The 16,793-nt window shown below is 33.9% G+C and overlaps 1 protein-coding gene across 4 annotated transcripts in view; it reads left to right on the forward strand.

Moving 5' to 3' along the window:
• The window catches only part of LOC110462076 (protein CEPU-1-like), a 152,581-nt gene that overhangs the window by 124,324 nt on the left and 11,464 nt on the right, over positions 1–16,793 (forward strand). For 2 of the 4 annotated variants that reach the window (XM_021515925.1, XM_021515994.1), the window contains exons 3-7: positions 2,387–2,591; positions 5,079–5,231; positions 10,880–10,933; positions 14,805–14,873; positions 16,031–16,069. In XM_021515925.1, the coding sequence (XP_021371600.1) occupies positions 2,387–2,591; positions 5,079–5,231; positions 10,880–10,933; positions 14,805–14,873; positions 16,031–16,069 (520 nt within the window). The remainder of the gene's footprint in view (positions 1–2,386; positions 2,592–5,078; positions 5,232–10,879; positions 10,934–14,804; positions 14,874–16,030; positions 16,070–16,793) is intronic. The other 2 variants (XM_021516061.1, XM_021516143.1) reach the window with 2 other exon arrangements.

Here is a 16,793-nt window from a genome sequence, read left to right on the forward strand (position 1 = left end):
GAAATGTAATCTTAATATTTTCCACCCCATATAACCGGCTAATATATACTGTACTACATGAAATATATTTTTTCTTTTGCTATTTATTTGGGATTTATTAATGTTTAAATCAAATGATGAAAATATGTTAAGTGATATTCTGAATCCATAAAAATCTTCAATATCATTTTACCATGAGAGGTATATTTCATTTGGTTTTGTATTTAAAAAGAGATACATTTGTACATCATATATGCTCATTTAATTTTTAAATGCTTTATTGCTTAGAAACATATTTGTTAAATTCCCTAGTACAAAAATCATTAATATTCATAATTAAAATGCTATATGGAACCTCTCCTTTCGTATGCTATTCCATAGAAGGATAATACGTTGCATATTGTATGCCCATATCATAGAACGACCAAACATGTACCTTTTTTTCATGTATAGAGGGACCATGTTTTTTCCTTCCAAAATTAGGTTGAATATTTTAATTTATGGACTTTAAAAACTATGACTACAAATTTGTATAACTAACGCGAAGTTGACCGCTTTAGCAAATATGCGAACATTAGAGACTACGAAAAACAAAACAAATATCAATAAGTAAACATGTATATACTTATACAGACTCGTGCACATCATACTTCAGTAATATCGGGAACGACAGTTTGAAATAGCGGATATGAAACTCTTTTTAAGTGATGCATGGCATTTGGTGTCATTGTAAAATTATAATGATATTGCCATTAAATTAAGTTATTGCTTCTCCAATAACGTTAGAATGTATCGAGAATGTTCCAGAGAAACCATATTTTCACTTGCATAACCGCGCGAATTAAAACTCGAAAATAACAACAACTAAAGAGATCTCGAAACTCAACTAAAACTCATGAAATCACATCAACAATGTACAAAACTAGGTACTCCTGAAAGGTAATCATTCCTAAACCACAGGTGGAGTCCTTCAAGATGTCTCCGGTCTAACTTACAATGTAGGAAAATGTGTAGATTAACAAGGATCTAAGACACATTAAGCGTATCTATTGTCATTGTAGACATTTTGTTTTCTTCAGTGGAGTTTGGAAATTAGCCGATATACAATCCTGACCACCGTTTATTTCCCACCAGAATGCATCTATGTTTAAAATTATCCTGTATCTGTTATGTTTCTTTAATGCTTAGAAAAACAGGATTTGCATGTAAATCTCAAAAGAATGGTTGACTGTTACATCGTAGAACTGTAGTAACCGTAAACATATCATTTAAATAAAGTGTGATCACTTGTAACCAATTGGGGTATAATCTGGTTAGTATCTCCTAGGTCTTTGATAATTTATATTTTTTCTGATGAATACACCTATCTTTCCGGAGATAGTTTTTATCTTTCTTTGTATGTATTGTTTTGTCCAAGGGGTCTGATTTTGAGATATATCTCCGTATGTTTCGGAATACGTCAACTGGACCTTCTTCTGACATGATCTACATGAGGTACAAGCCTACATTGTAAGAAAACTGCATGTTGAAGACAAAAGTTGTAAAAGTTAACGTTATAAAGGTACATTTCTCATCGCACTGTATCTCTGCAGATATTGCGGAGAACTTTAGACACATAATTCAGTTCTTTTGGCATTTAGTGGCACTGATGAGTCCTGAATGGACAAAATGGACAAATGATGCAATAAAATGATTATTATTCATCGGCATTCTTGTTATTAAAACAGTCATCTGTAACCGCGTATGACTAATGCTAATTTTCCCCTAAGCCCTGACGCTGTACCATTAACTGTCTGCTTCACAAGTGGACTGGATTCATGAGTTTCACCTGTAGGAACGATGGTGTCTTTGATCTGTACTCTACAAACTGGTGATATTTGGTTCCGTGTTATTAGCATCTATATACTACTTTATACCACCTACATATACCGGTAACATGATAATTCATTATCATTGGTTGTCAGTATGAGAAGAAGTTGAGAACGACTTGAGAACAACTTGAGAACAACTTGAGAACGGATTTGTCCATTCCCCAGCACTTGGGAACGTGTGTTTTCAAAAACGAACGTCTGCTCGCGCCAGATGACGTCCGAAACCGGAAATAGTATCCGTACAATTTTCTCATTGCTCGCACGTAGATGAAATCTCGAGACCTCCTGCGGTGACCTCTCGATTTTATCCACCTACTTGGAGAAAATTGTTCTCACGACAAACTCAGAAAATACAGTGTAATAATCTATAAAAATCACTCATGTAATCTAATTTTATAACGAAATAAATACCATTGATCTATTGGCATAGCTCTTTATCCGATATCCCAAACACCGTTTCCCGTTAAACTGATATTATTTAATACAATTATACGGAAAAGGGAATTTTAAACAGATTGAATAATTTATTATTTCAGGTTGTGTGGACCGACCAGTGGTCAACGCTTCTCACGTTTGAAATCCAAAGAATAATTGACGACGACCGGATCAGCGTTGAGCGTCCGTACACCAAAGACTGGAATCTGCTCATACACGAAGTGCGATACTCAGACCGGGGCCGCTACACATGCCAAATAAACACAGACCCAATCAAAACAAAAAATGTTGTTTTATACGTTCTAGGTAGGTACCGACATAACACACCTTCAATTATCTGTCTTTATAATAACTTAATGCAATGTATACGAGACTAGAATAGTGGAAATGCGGAAATATTATCTGAACCGAATTAACATTGACTTCATTTTATAAACTACATTTTAACGCAGTCTGTACCTTCATATTCTATTTTAAAGTAACTGTAATGTCTGTTATTTTGTATCTAAGACGCAAACAAATCCAATACCGTGCACATCACATTTCATTTGTAAAGTGAGATGCACAGACATTTCTAAGTCGTCCTTCCAGGCGCAGCAACTCACAAGGGCTTTCCCTAGCTAATATAAAACTTTCGCTGAAGAATAATTGATAGGGTGTTTGATATTTGGTAGAATCCTCTGTAACAAATTACAACTATCAAATTAAATAAAGCGACAGAACAGAGGCTAGCTGTATAAAACAGCGTCATAACATGTGCGTTGGTATAGAAAATGCGGTTTTAAGGGGACGGCGTGTAAAAACGTTATGCACGAATACGACAATGACACATAATTGGTCGAGTATCTCTCTGGTTCTCTGGAATACATTCCACGCCTAAATGACCAATTATGTACATTAGCTGTATTTGATACCGTCGTACAGATACTGTGACGAGTGGTATATAGGCTCATCCATTGTACTAAACGATCCCAAAACATGTAACATCTGGTGTTTTGGTTTGTTATGAATGGTCGAAGTGTGGTATTTCTCTCACCTCTTTAGGCGGCTCCGTTAAATTTCTTTATGAAAAATACATGGCTTACTAATCATATTTATTAGACTTAATTTATGATGGATTTACGAGATATTTCCTGTGTTATTTGCATTCTACATGACCCCAATTTCCTAGTATTACACTGGATTATGAATTACATTTCCCCCTGTCATTTTTCCTTCATAGCAAAGAGAACGGTATGTGATTGGTAATCACAAATTATACCGATAACGAGCTCAGTTTCATCCTCAGAGATGATAACCAGATATCTTTTAAACAATTCGATCGTTGGTGAAATTCTCCATGCGTTTCTAGATGTGTCAAAAATGTGATTCATTGTTTTTTGCCAGGATGGTCCCCTCAACAACACTGCAAATACAGCTGTAATTATCTTGGCTGCTGGAACTATCTTAATTAAGCAGAATAAAATAATTGCAGTAAATATTCTTCGTCAAATAAGACACACAGTTTGGTTAAAATCTCTTGGTGGTCTTTATTTATTTATTTATAATTACAGTCTGTGGAATGTGTACATGTCAATTTGGATGTTGTATAATGCGTGAAAGGTTTCATCTTTTAGACAGTGCTGGAGGTCAAACTTTCTCAACCATAATTCCAACTACAACTCTTACTATCTTCGATTTATTAAGTTTTTACATGAATAAATAGTTCAGTTAAGAACTAAGGTTTTGTATGCAGGCGACAAATGCATGGCGTGAAATGTAATTTCTGGAAAAGCTTTCGTTTTCGAAACAAAGTGTTTATCCTTTTTATTACACACAAATATACGGTTAACATTATATATAATATACTCAATACACTACACATAAATACACTATACCGACAATGACCGGCAGTACACTACATTGTCTGCGACATATTCAATAAACTACAAATGAATTCACTGAATGTAAACTACATTCTTAACTCTAACAGGCCCTCAGTGTACGACTCGTTTGCTGCTATTATCTGTGATATTGCAGCATTCTTAACTGTATTTTGTTTTATTTTAAGCAAATATTAGAGATCTTCGAATGGGTGCTGGCCTCTGGCCTTTGTTTGTACCTGAAATATAAAATACTCATAATGCATGTGAGACAATGGACCAAGAAAACAATTTAAGGATCCCTGTCCAACTGCAGCCAAAACACTAGAGAATTCCACTGTAGGTTTTCATACAAATAGAAAAAGCTCATTAATGTTTATTTTAACTGTCGCGCAACTGCGCCAGAGTGATTCAGTTCACCAGATAATGCATTTGGTTAAAGCGACAGTATAAAGATGCGAGGGCCAGGGTTCGAATCCTGATTCCACAAGGTATTGTTTTCTGCTCGGGAATGAAACATTAAAGCCATAGCCATGCCTAGAATATATCATCTCTTTAGGGGGGAGAAATATGAATCTCAACCCGAGATTCTTCAGTTTCCAATAACGAGGATTGGCCGTGTGTTTGGCAACTTAAAAATGTTTCCTAAATCTCACCTCAATGGGCTTAATGATTATTTTTCTCTTACCTTGTTCACCATATCATATACAAAGTGTGTTGTTGATATTACAGGCTAAATGCATTGTTGACGGGACAAGGATATCTCACACCGGGAACAGTGTGGATACACCTACCCAGGTTACGAGGAAACGAGCCTTCCCTGTATGGTTACATTTAAGGCAGTTGTACAGGGTTCCTTAACATCTTGTAAATGATAATGTTGCTTCCATGTTTTATTTCAAACTAATAGTGTCATCGTTGTTGATTTTAGTGCCTCCGCGGATAATCGACGAGGCGTCCACACGTGATATTGTTGCTCGAGAGGGTGAGACAGTTACACTTGTGTGTAACGTCACTGGAGTGCCAACCCCTACAGTCCATTGGTACCGCCGACCTCTGGGTCAGAGTCTTGGAGTCAAAGAACGTGAGTAATACGTCAAGATTTTATGTTGAAGTCAATGGATGTCCTTTGCAGAGCCAACGTAAGTACTGGTAGTAAGTATGACTAAATATGACATTTTTTATAACAATTTTTTAATTTAAATGATAAAATTAAAAAAACAATTTACTATATATGTGATACAGTATTCAAAATTACATTCCTATCCGATGGACTGTTTGTAGTATGTTTCTAAATACCTATGAACTCATAGTGCTGGAAATAACGAATGTATTAAGTCTTACAATTGGAGCTAGAAGGGGCAATAATGGTTATTTTTTGTTTTCAAAATATGTGTTGATTCAGTTTACATAAATCATGATGGTTTACCCTACCTTTTTATATGAAAGATGTTATCAACAAACCAAAGTCCTAAGTAATAATGTCTTAGTCTTTTTGGGTGAAAAACAATGCTTATGTATGGATATGTATCTGTTGAAGGCATTAAAATAACAGATAAATGCTTAATGCAGACACTGTTGCATTGATGAAACTGACATATGAATTACTTAAAGTCAATGAAACATGTATTCTGTGGAGACCCTATCATTAAGTGTGTGTTCGTGTACGTTTCCCAACTTATCAAAGACATCCTGATAGGTATTAGGTTATTGACAATGATACAATACAACACAATGTGAGGTTTGATAAATTGGATGGGGTACCGTAGACAATGAATGGACACATCAAATCATACAAATCTATGCTTCAGATACTCCACGTATATGATAACAGTTAAATTAAGTTATCACGTGTATATAACCTAATTTCCATCAGCCTTACTTGGGTTTGTTACAGATATAGTTCAGACTTGTTTTACAGCTTTTTAGGTCACCTGAGCTTTAGCTCGAGTGACCTTTTGCTATCCGTCTTCGTCCGTCGTCGTCCGTCGTGCGTCGTCCGTCTGAAGCTAAAACACTGTCAAAGGGATTTCATTAATACTTCATAGGAATGTTACTGATAACTCCTTGACCAAGTGTGTTTTTTTTGGTTCGATCAGAAATCCAATATAGCCGCCAAGGCCGCCATTTTGAAAAGCTATTTCAAACTTAAAGTCAAGTTCTACTGGGCTGATTTAACTGAACCTTGGTAGGAATAATCAACTCGTGGTCCCGACAAAGTGATGTTATTTTTCTGGTCGATCAGAAATCCCAAATGGCCACTACGGCAGCCATTTAGAAAAAACTATTACAAACTGAAAGTCACGTTTAACTGGGCCTATTTAACTGAAACTTGGTAGGAATGATCAAATCATGGTCCTGGCAAAATGGGGTTTTCAAGTCCATCAGAAATCGAATATGGCCGCCATGGCTGCCATTTAAAAAAACACACTATTTAATCAAGTTCTAATAGGCCGAATTAACTGAAACTGGGTCTAGGAATGATCGTCCATTGTCATGACAAACTTAACTTCAAGTTATGCTTAACTTTTTTTTTACTCAAATTTTGGTAGGGTTGATTGACATCATTATCTCCACAGCAAAAAAATAATACTGTCGGACTCAGGTGACTGTTAAGGCCCATGTGCCTCTTGTTTTATTTCAGGAACTGTTTCTATTCAGTAATTTGTTATACATAGCTCCATATAGACACAAAAAATGAATACAATGAGATTTGTGAAAGGTATGCATGTCAGAGTGAGGTACATGGTACCTGTATGTTTGTGTATGGCATTGTAACTATGAACATAACGTTATTGTAGAGAGATTGTGTGTGCAAGTCTGTTGTATGTCATGATCTGGTATACAGTTACGACCACCTGCCAAAGTATTGATGGTCTCCTCATTCACTATAGTCATTGCACTGACAACTTTATTTTGATTGTATCGTTCCTGCCCGAGGATCGATGTTGTTGTACAGAGTACACATTATCTGTCATTAAAGTGGTAAGCAATTTCATTTGATCACCATGTAATGTAATGGCAGCTTTGAGACGACGCCATGGCAGACTGCGGACTGAGTATATAAGAGGTAGGAAGTAACATTTGGTTTAGTACCCAAGCACGTATTACATGCTTGTAAGGCTTACGTTTTCTGCCACCTAGATAAGGACAACAACAATTTGATGTAAACAATAATATCACGTGATCTCAAATTTTCTATCATTGCACAAATAACGTTTTAACAAACATCTGCAATTTTGATTTAACAATACACCTTTACTGAATATTTTTTCTATTCAAATTGGAAACCAATGATTTAGTGATTGAATCATAAATTAGTGGCATAACTGTAAGTGTTAATAAACTCAAACTGGCAGCTCACATTCAGTACCTGGTAGCGCACATTCAGAGTGTTACAAAAAGGAACAAATTGTATCAGTTTGATAGTTGCTGGAGATATATTCGTTTCATATTAACATCAGACTTCGGGCATCTAGTTTGCCGTTGTTTTATAGAAGAGGTTTAATTTATATATTTCTGTTGTTGTTGTTAACTTCTTGGTTCCCCATTTCCGGCTTGATTTTGTCTTGGAACGGTGACCTATGGTCTTTATTTTAATACTCGCAAATTAAAACTTAGTTTACACAAACTGTACAAGATTGAATCCTTGACACTTACTTGCTTAACATGCAAAAAGTATCATCTGTCTTCTTTATACACTTGATGACAATAATTTTACTAGCGTTAAATCTCGTTTATTGGGGAAACAGGAATAAAACTAAAAAATCGTAACCATTGGAACCAGCTTATTTATATCAAGCGATCAGCAAGTATCGGGTTTGAACATTCATTAATCTTACCCTGCGCATTGAGATTTTTCTTGCCTTTTCCCCAAATTCGGGTATGGACAGATTGTGCTGTTGCAGAGTGTGGTCTATTTACTGAGAATGTTGCATAGATCATTGGTGATCTATGGCCTAGGCCTCAAGGGGTGTCACGTAGGGTTGCCTGTGTGGTACATGAAACACCCCGGGAGAACATGGTTTTACCTTTGGTTTACGAAGGATTTATTATTTATTCCTTGGTTTTTTTAATTCTAGGACTTTGTTTTTTTGTTCTGAATTTGACCTCCGAGGTGAATCTGTTGTGTTGACGTTATGGTATACTTGTTCGTATTTGCTTTGTAAAAGAAGAAAATTGTAATTTTGAAAACTGTAATATGTCTATACTGCGAAGATTCATGTATCAAAGAGTCTTTAACAGTTAAGTAAATAATTGTTATGTTCCCGCATGTGGTCAAGGGGAATCGTACTTTCTGGCGTTTTGATTTTATTATAATTTTTGGTGTTTCCTTCGATAGACAGATTCATTTGCCCTTTTGTCGTCATATTATATTAATATTTCCATATTTTAAAATCACATACTATACCTGCATATATATCCACCTGACAAAACTATGGATATTGGTCAAGTTTATAAGGTGTCCAGTAATAAAATGAAAAGTTGATTTGTTACTTTAAAGCACTAACATCGTTTTATAACGACAGCCAAATTACAACTATGGGTATATACAATGACAAGTTACAAACATATTAACAAATATTGTCCTTTTTATAAACGATGTTGTTTGTTACAGTTTAATCCCACGCCAAACTATTGAAAGTCTGTTAGCAAGTGTTGTCCTATTTACCCAACGAATCGAGCTTCATAATTAGATAATTCGCCAATTTGATATAGTCATCGGAGCTTATGGGTTGACCTAAGTGTTTCATAAATGATGGAGTTGTTATCTACAGGGACAAGGATATTTAATGTAGGCTCGTTATCAGAGTAGGACTTCTCATCGCTAGATTTCGGGTCGAACGATAATCCAAAGGTTAGGTATGTAAACCAGCATCTCTCTTCTGTCAATCTTGATAGCATTATAATATCAGGTAACGACTAATTATCTGTAAATTATTCAGATCACCATTAACTTGGAACAAAACTATTTACACTTGACAATCTATCCCTTTCTAGAACACAAAGCACTTTTTATTGTGCATATATATTGCACAAAGTTAAGGGTCAATTGCCTGCTTATTGACTGGTCAATCACCAAGAATGACATAATGGGCACAAGCCACATGGAGTCTATTATTCATTTTAATGTGTGACTAGCCAACCCATATACTTCTACAAGGTCCTACGAATTGTGCAATATGTGGCAACGGTGCGGTCTATCGCACAAGACGTGACGTCATACTATAGAAAACAGACCCGGTGCCCCATTTTTGGAAAATAGCCATTTGTTGGCTCTACCGTGAATAGTGAGGGAACACATCTATACATGGTTTAAGTTATATTAAACTTAAATACAGGCATCTGTTAAAGTTTGTATATTCTACGAATGAAATAGAATTGTCATTGGTCTGTCAACTACATATAGACTATATACGTAACTGCACATATATAGAAAGGTTTCGATTGATTGATATTGCTAATCAATTCGTTTTATGGAAGACATGTAGGATGTAGGCATCATTTTTGGCCAATGAAGATACATAATATGTCTTTACTGTGGCCTGTTAAAATTTGATTAATCAGAATACAAATCATACTCATGAACGTGCTGTACACTGACCAATTATGTCACACTTACTCCTAACTTTATCTAATATAATTCATTTCTCTACAGTATTGTCAAATAAATTAGATTTAAATTATTTGTATATGGTCTATTTCAGCCACAACTGTATCGCAATATGTGTTATACGTCTATAGGTTTGAAAGATATCAGAATCAAAGATTATTCCATAAACAAACATGAACCATGATCCATGAGTCTTCATTCAGTTTGGCTTGTTCTCCATGCGATTTATTAGTTAAAAATCTTAATCATGTATCAAAATAAGTTAGGTTATCAATAAAAAATAGAAATATATGCAGAATTTCAATAATATCTAGACTGTTCACCAGTTCTTTCACAATGTACATATAAAGTTAACCTTTCTGTACAGGATCATAGAAATGTTTCAACATTCACTTATATTCTAGTATATTAAAGATACTCTAAACTATGTTGACATGTCACTCTTATTGCAATCCGATACGAATATATCGATATATGTAAAAATACAATGAAGCTGAAAGGAAAATATTAATTCCATAATACCTTTATTTGTGGCACTGAGAATTTTTGGTTCGTAATATACACAATCAAAATGTCTCTCTGAAATTTTAAGTTTAATATTTTAATTTGCAAAATTTCAAAAGGTGCAAGGCTAAGAGCGTTGAACAGACTTAAGCATGAACGACTGTTATTACACATACTTCGTTTTGTGTTGTGATTTGATCTTTCGTTATATAATTCGTCACAGGACATCTTTAAATCCCCCTGTAATGAATCCATCCATCATACTATTGGCTTATTACTTAATTTCCTATACTGACCACCTGCCGCATGCTATACTACCGATGTCGGTCCATTCCTTCATAGACCATGACCAGGTGTAATATATGTATGTATACGTTAACTGCATGCTAGACGAAGACAGTGTAAATGTATCCAGTGTCATTATAGAACAGTGTTTTCCATCCATTTAGTCATGTACAATATTTCAACAGTACGTTTATTTTATATGATTTTATAAGTTTATATAGAACAATACAGTAAACTGCATGGGATAGTGCGAGGCAGCTGAAACAATCTTAAATGTTGTACATCTGTACCCTGATTGCTTTACTTCAATATGTATTTTGCTTTGTCAGGACTGGAAGGACGAGGGCGCTCTTCCATAGGACCATGCACTTACAATCGTTCAGGTATTGAAAGACTTATGTGGTATAGCCGTGTGTCATGCTTTTTAAAGTTTATGTACGTGACTGTCTTATCAGCAATTTGTTGACTGACTACAGCTGCACACACCAGTTTATGCGGTCAGAACATTTCTCTTTCAGGATTTGTAAGTATTCAGTGTGTTCAGTTATCGTCTATAGTATAAAAGTAGAGCACAACAATCGGCATTTTGTTGAATTCAAAAATATAAATATTAATTACAAACTGGATCACTATCTACAATATGTTGTAAGATTTATGAGATAATTTCCATATTTTCTTCTATTTTTGATTTTGTTTAGTTATATGTAATCTTTTCTGATCAACGGTATGATATCGACAAGTGCTGACGAGGTTTACAAACTTCACGTGTATTTTAAAGAAATAAGTTTTTGATTAAAAATGAAAATTAATAAAGGATATTTTATTATGCTTTCAAAATAGAAAAAAATAGAAATCAGTTGAATTACTATGATTTTATTTGTATTGATATGATTTTAATCACAAGAATATGTTATTATTTATGTAATTTTTCGTTTAATTTGAGTTACACACCTTTTGAAAAACACTTGGTTTCGAACAATCATTAGTTGTTTTTCGCTTTGTTAGATGTCCATATTTCATTTTGTTTCCTTATTTGTTGATGATTTTTTAACACAAATCCTGATCGAGAAAATAAAACGCCCTTTTGTCTCAAAATGTTCTGTTAAGATTATAAGGAAATATTGAGATTAAAAACAGGTAACGCCATCTTTGGATCAGCACCATTTACAGACAAGGTAAGTTGTTTTCTTTGCGATATATTTTAAAGGTAAAAAGAAATTAATTGTCATTGTAAATCATCTAGTGAAACATGAACATGAAATGATTTCAACTACAAGACAGAGAATATAGCTCGAGATAAATGTGGCGACCGTATAAACTGGTGGACAGCTGGTTTTCCGGAAGCGGAAACATGTCACGTGAGTAGATTGTGCATGGCTTCCGGTTGCTCATCCTCGCATTGGAGTTTTCACTTACTAACAATGATTAACAAACTTGAAATATTTAGAACAAATAATAAACTGTCTTATTGTAGAATATGATAATTATTATTTAATTGTATAATTATTTCATGTTAATTTTTATTTCCGTGTTTTGAAAAAAATAGAATTGAAAGACACTTGATAAAAAAAAGTGTTGTTCATGTTATGATGTAGTTCGGGTAATATATCAAGATGGGGATTAGAAAAGCTTAATTTAAGGAAATAAGTAATTATTTATAGTAACTTCAATCCTATTCCAGTTTGTAAACAATGTAAATATTTCATACAGAATATATTAAGTGCTTGTCATAGATATACTTTATATACAGATACCTTAATTCACAAATGTAAGACCGTAAAATGATATATTTGCATTTTCGTGGAAATGTCGATGAGGAGCAACCGTATTGTAGATATAGACTAGCTTTGGGAATCATCATATCGTAACAAAATAAATCTGGAAAGATCATCAATCTTTCATAAATTCGAATTTCAAAAATAGACTTTACATTTGTTGGTGAGAAGTCTATGATGGATTTCGGTGATGTCTGGCTGTAAGTGCATGTGTGTATGGAGGACGCAATGTTCACTGTTTGTGTACTGATCTACTAACACACTGACTAACACCTTTTTTACTCTTTATATATGTCAATGACTAACATTAATTAAGTCTCAATTTGACCGCAGAGCTTTCTTCTTGTCTCGTTCGGATATCGGGTTAGTATCGTTTCTAATTTTCTTTAGAGGATGCAACGGTAGATGAAACATGGTTTTCCTGACTTGTTTCTTTTTAATTCAACAACACTTTACAACCAAATTTAGTAGCCTTCATGCCATTGTCATATTTATGTCATTGCTAATTAAAATATGAAAGAATGCTTGTTTATTTCAAATCAATTATAAAATCTAGCACTTACGTGGATGAAAAAGATTAACAACGAAAGCTCTGTGTGTCAGGATGCTATCAATATATTGATATATTATATTAATATGCATAAACAATAATGTATGTTCTCTTTGAATATACATATTTAACATGTGATCTAATACTCTTTATTATGAATTTGTGATCAATTTACCTTCTGGTCCTGAGAATGTCTCTTTACATGTTTTAGTGGCTGCATGGTATAATACGATTTTGTAAGCTTATATTTATAAACACATATCTATGTAGCGCATATATCAGTTTACATGTCTAACGGGTTTGTATTTTATATATCTAGTGTCGTTATATCAATAATTGTGCTTCTACATTCTGATCTATTTTTCAAATATCATACATTGTATGTTAATACTTGCAAGTTCTGAAAATAAAACACTTCCAGATTTATTTAAGATAAAAATAAACCCCAATGCTATAGTTTCAACATTATATATTAAGAGTTTGAAAAGTTAATATAAGTTTCAAAACAGACGAGTTCATCACTTTGGTAACTTTTAAACTTTTGCCACGTACGACATTGTACAAACAAACAGGTACATATTTGCCAATATTTATCGCATTTTCCATATTGTCATGGCCATAACACTATTTGATAACGAAAGAATATATTCTAGTGTCGAAATATCTCATTACCCATAATTATAAATTTATTGACACTTTTCGACATTCTTGTTTTAAATTTAATACTGCATTATTATACACATGTGTATGAAATAAGATCTTACAATATTTCAACATTCGGGTTATATATGTCATTAGCATGACGAACTTGTATGAAGTTCTTGAGAAGTAGATGAATCATTGTTTATGAATGAATAAAATGTTAGAAATTTTTTATTAAACAAAAACGTTAACAACGTCCAAAAATATCCCCTATGAAGAATTAAGACCAGAAACTAAATCACAGAACTCTCCCGAATCAAATGTAAATAATTAATTACCAATAGGCCAAACAGTCAGACGTTAAGCCCGATGGGACATTGAGTATACGTATTTGAAATTACCCAAACTTATATATATATAAGAATCTCCTAGAAGAAATGAAAGTACTAAAGACTCGTTGTTGAGAATGTTTCTTTTTATAATATTTCGTCGTCCGTAAGGATAATTTTTCTGATTTATAATATACATATAGTCTTCGGGTTATATATGTCATTAACATGACGAACTTGTATAAAGAATAGAGTCTTTAGTACTTTCATCCCTTCTAGGATATTCTTCATTGTCATAATAAATATATATATATATATATATAAACACATTTGTATGAAAATGTATATACATCACTGAAGATTGATCGTTATAATATGAACATACAGTGCATGTCATAAACTCGAAAGTTACATTTATTCCGATAAAAACTGAGGAGAATGTATGACAATGAAATAACTTTATCAATAAAGCTGAAATCTTTCAAGCATGTCGCCTCCTATGTATATCGCACACGTGCTTATCAAATTTCACCTGTGTAACTATATAAGTTCTCGTAAGTACATTCAATATTAATACATATTGCAGGATTTATCTTGCCCTTTATCCCCCATATTTTCAACATATTAAACGATATTATCCTGAATATGAGCACATGAAGCCCCTTCTAATATACTTGTATATCTAAAGAAATATCTATAATTTCTTAAATAGTTTGATAATCATATCAATAATCAACATACATAATAAGATATTCAGACCCAGAACCTGTTTGTTTTATGCAATACGTTTGTTAAAAGTAAAATGAAAGATAACGGTAAACAATAAGTAACGATGAGTTCATGTTATTCATATCATACATTTGTATCATCAAGCTGGTTGTGTTTGCAATGCTATGTGGAATGAGTGGTATTGTAAAGCGTATACCCGATTAACTCGTGTCACCTGTCTTGTTTACAGCAATAGTGATACCTATGCAAACACCCTCACCAGCAGTCATAGGCCACAATTGGTCGGTAGGACGCGATGGTACTATATTTCTAATTTTCAGAGATTCCTCCGCTCCACCGGTTTGCTTCTTCTTCCCAGATAGTTAGCAGCTGGGGAGATTAACACTGTCTCACATTCTCTTAGCTCAGCTGCAAAACTAGAAACTACTGATCTCTATGTGTGTTCCATCATACTAACTGACCATATCGATTAATAATATCCCGAAGACTTAACACATTCCCTTTTCCTCGTTAATGACCTCCACTAGACCTTGGACCTCACGTTTGTTTTTCACGTGCACTGTTTTCAATTCACTTTGTTCCTTATATGATGGCTGCTTTCTTTGCAAGAGTCGTTACGCACCCAGTCTAACTCACCCGATTTGTATGGATACATCTTTTGTAGTTTTAACTCGGAAATCACCTTAACACATCAGCCTTTGGCGAGCATGATTGGTGTTGTTTAATTCCAAAAATGACATGCAGCAAAAACAATTGATAGTATTTTCTTTATATTCTTGGTAGTTGTACACACACACACACACGATGTCTTTGTCTTTTGGATAATCAAGATATCTTAATGATATAATCAATTGCTGGAATCAACACAAAATACATTATCATTTAAACAACAATGAGACGATATAATAATTGAATCTCATTGTTTGTGGTCGTTTCTGCGTTGCTTAGTTTAAACTTTTATAACGAAATGTATTTTACAATTGTTTTAAGATCTAATAAAAAAAAAAATACAAGCATGTAGAAGACGTAAGCAGAAGATAAAGACGTAGATTTCTATTTTCCCATTCTCTAGACACAAAAGAGCTTTGCAAGTGAAAAGAAACTTTTCCCTCCATCCCTGCTTTGTGTGTGATATCCAGGCGTTCTTTTTATATCGCCATTATTTTTAGTTTCTTTTGTAATGAAATTGTCAGTTGATCAATAAGTAAGATAATATAAAATTTGCATCTGTTAATGGTTTTATTTAAATCTAAACTTATGTCCAACAATTCAACTCCTCTTTAGGAAAAAGGAATTTGTTATTATATTTTTTAAAGCTAAGGAATATATTTTTTGTTGGTAGAGTTGTTCATGTGTATTTCTTATTAATTCATAATCGTTACTATGATTGACAAGATGGCTATACATATGAAAAGTGATGTGTGTCATTTAAGAATGTTTCAATCTCTTTGAGAGGAAGCCTTAAGTCTGCTGATAAACACAAATCGATGATGCGTAAGTATGACGTCATCAATTAAGTTTATTGAAATTGTTAAATATATAACGAACATGTGTGTACGCATACCGATATTGAAGATTAAATTGACTGAAATTGTCCTCAATATAAGACAACAAGTCGTTCCTCCGGAACTGACTTTTTATTTGCCCACGTTAAACAACAGTTGTGTCGGAATCTGATACGCTACTTGTGAAATAGGAATACAACGAAAAATGGATATCTAATAATAAAGACAAAATTGATGACATATTGGACGTGCTTTCGAACAATATGACCTAATTAACGTGAACATGTTGATGCCGCATAATTATACATTGTACAACGTCACCTGGTGGTAGTATACGTATCGATGGGGCTGCAGTATATATGTGCAAACGTGTGATCTGTGCATCTGTTTTGTAGTGTGATGTTTCTGTCAATTGCTCGTTGAACGAACTGTACTTGTAAGTGTAGTTGTGCAAAACATGTTGAAATGTTGTATGTTGGTAGAACGGGATTAACGAAATAAGGTACCAAATCATAGGAGCGATATCTGACTGTGTCAACCATACATTGTACATGTGTAGGAGTAACACCTGGGTGTATGTATTGGTTCACCTTGGAAGGACGTTCTTCTCCGTGCTGTGTGATTTAACACTTACATCATCATGCTTATCTAACATGTATACTCTCTCTCTCTCTCTCTCTCTCTCTCTCTCTCTCTCTCTCTCTCTCTCTCTC

The sequence above is a fragment of the Mizuhopecten yessoensis genome, unplaced genomic scaffold (assembly GCF_002113885.1).
Source record: "Mizuhopecten yessoensis strain PY_sf001 unplaced genomic scaffold, ASM211388v2 scaffold207, whole genome shotgun sequence".
Classification (NCBI taxonomy): domain Eukaryota; kingdom Metazoa; phylum Mollusca; class Bivalvia; order Pectinida; family Pectinidae; genus Mizuhopecten; species Mizuhopecten yessoensis.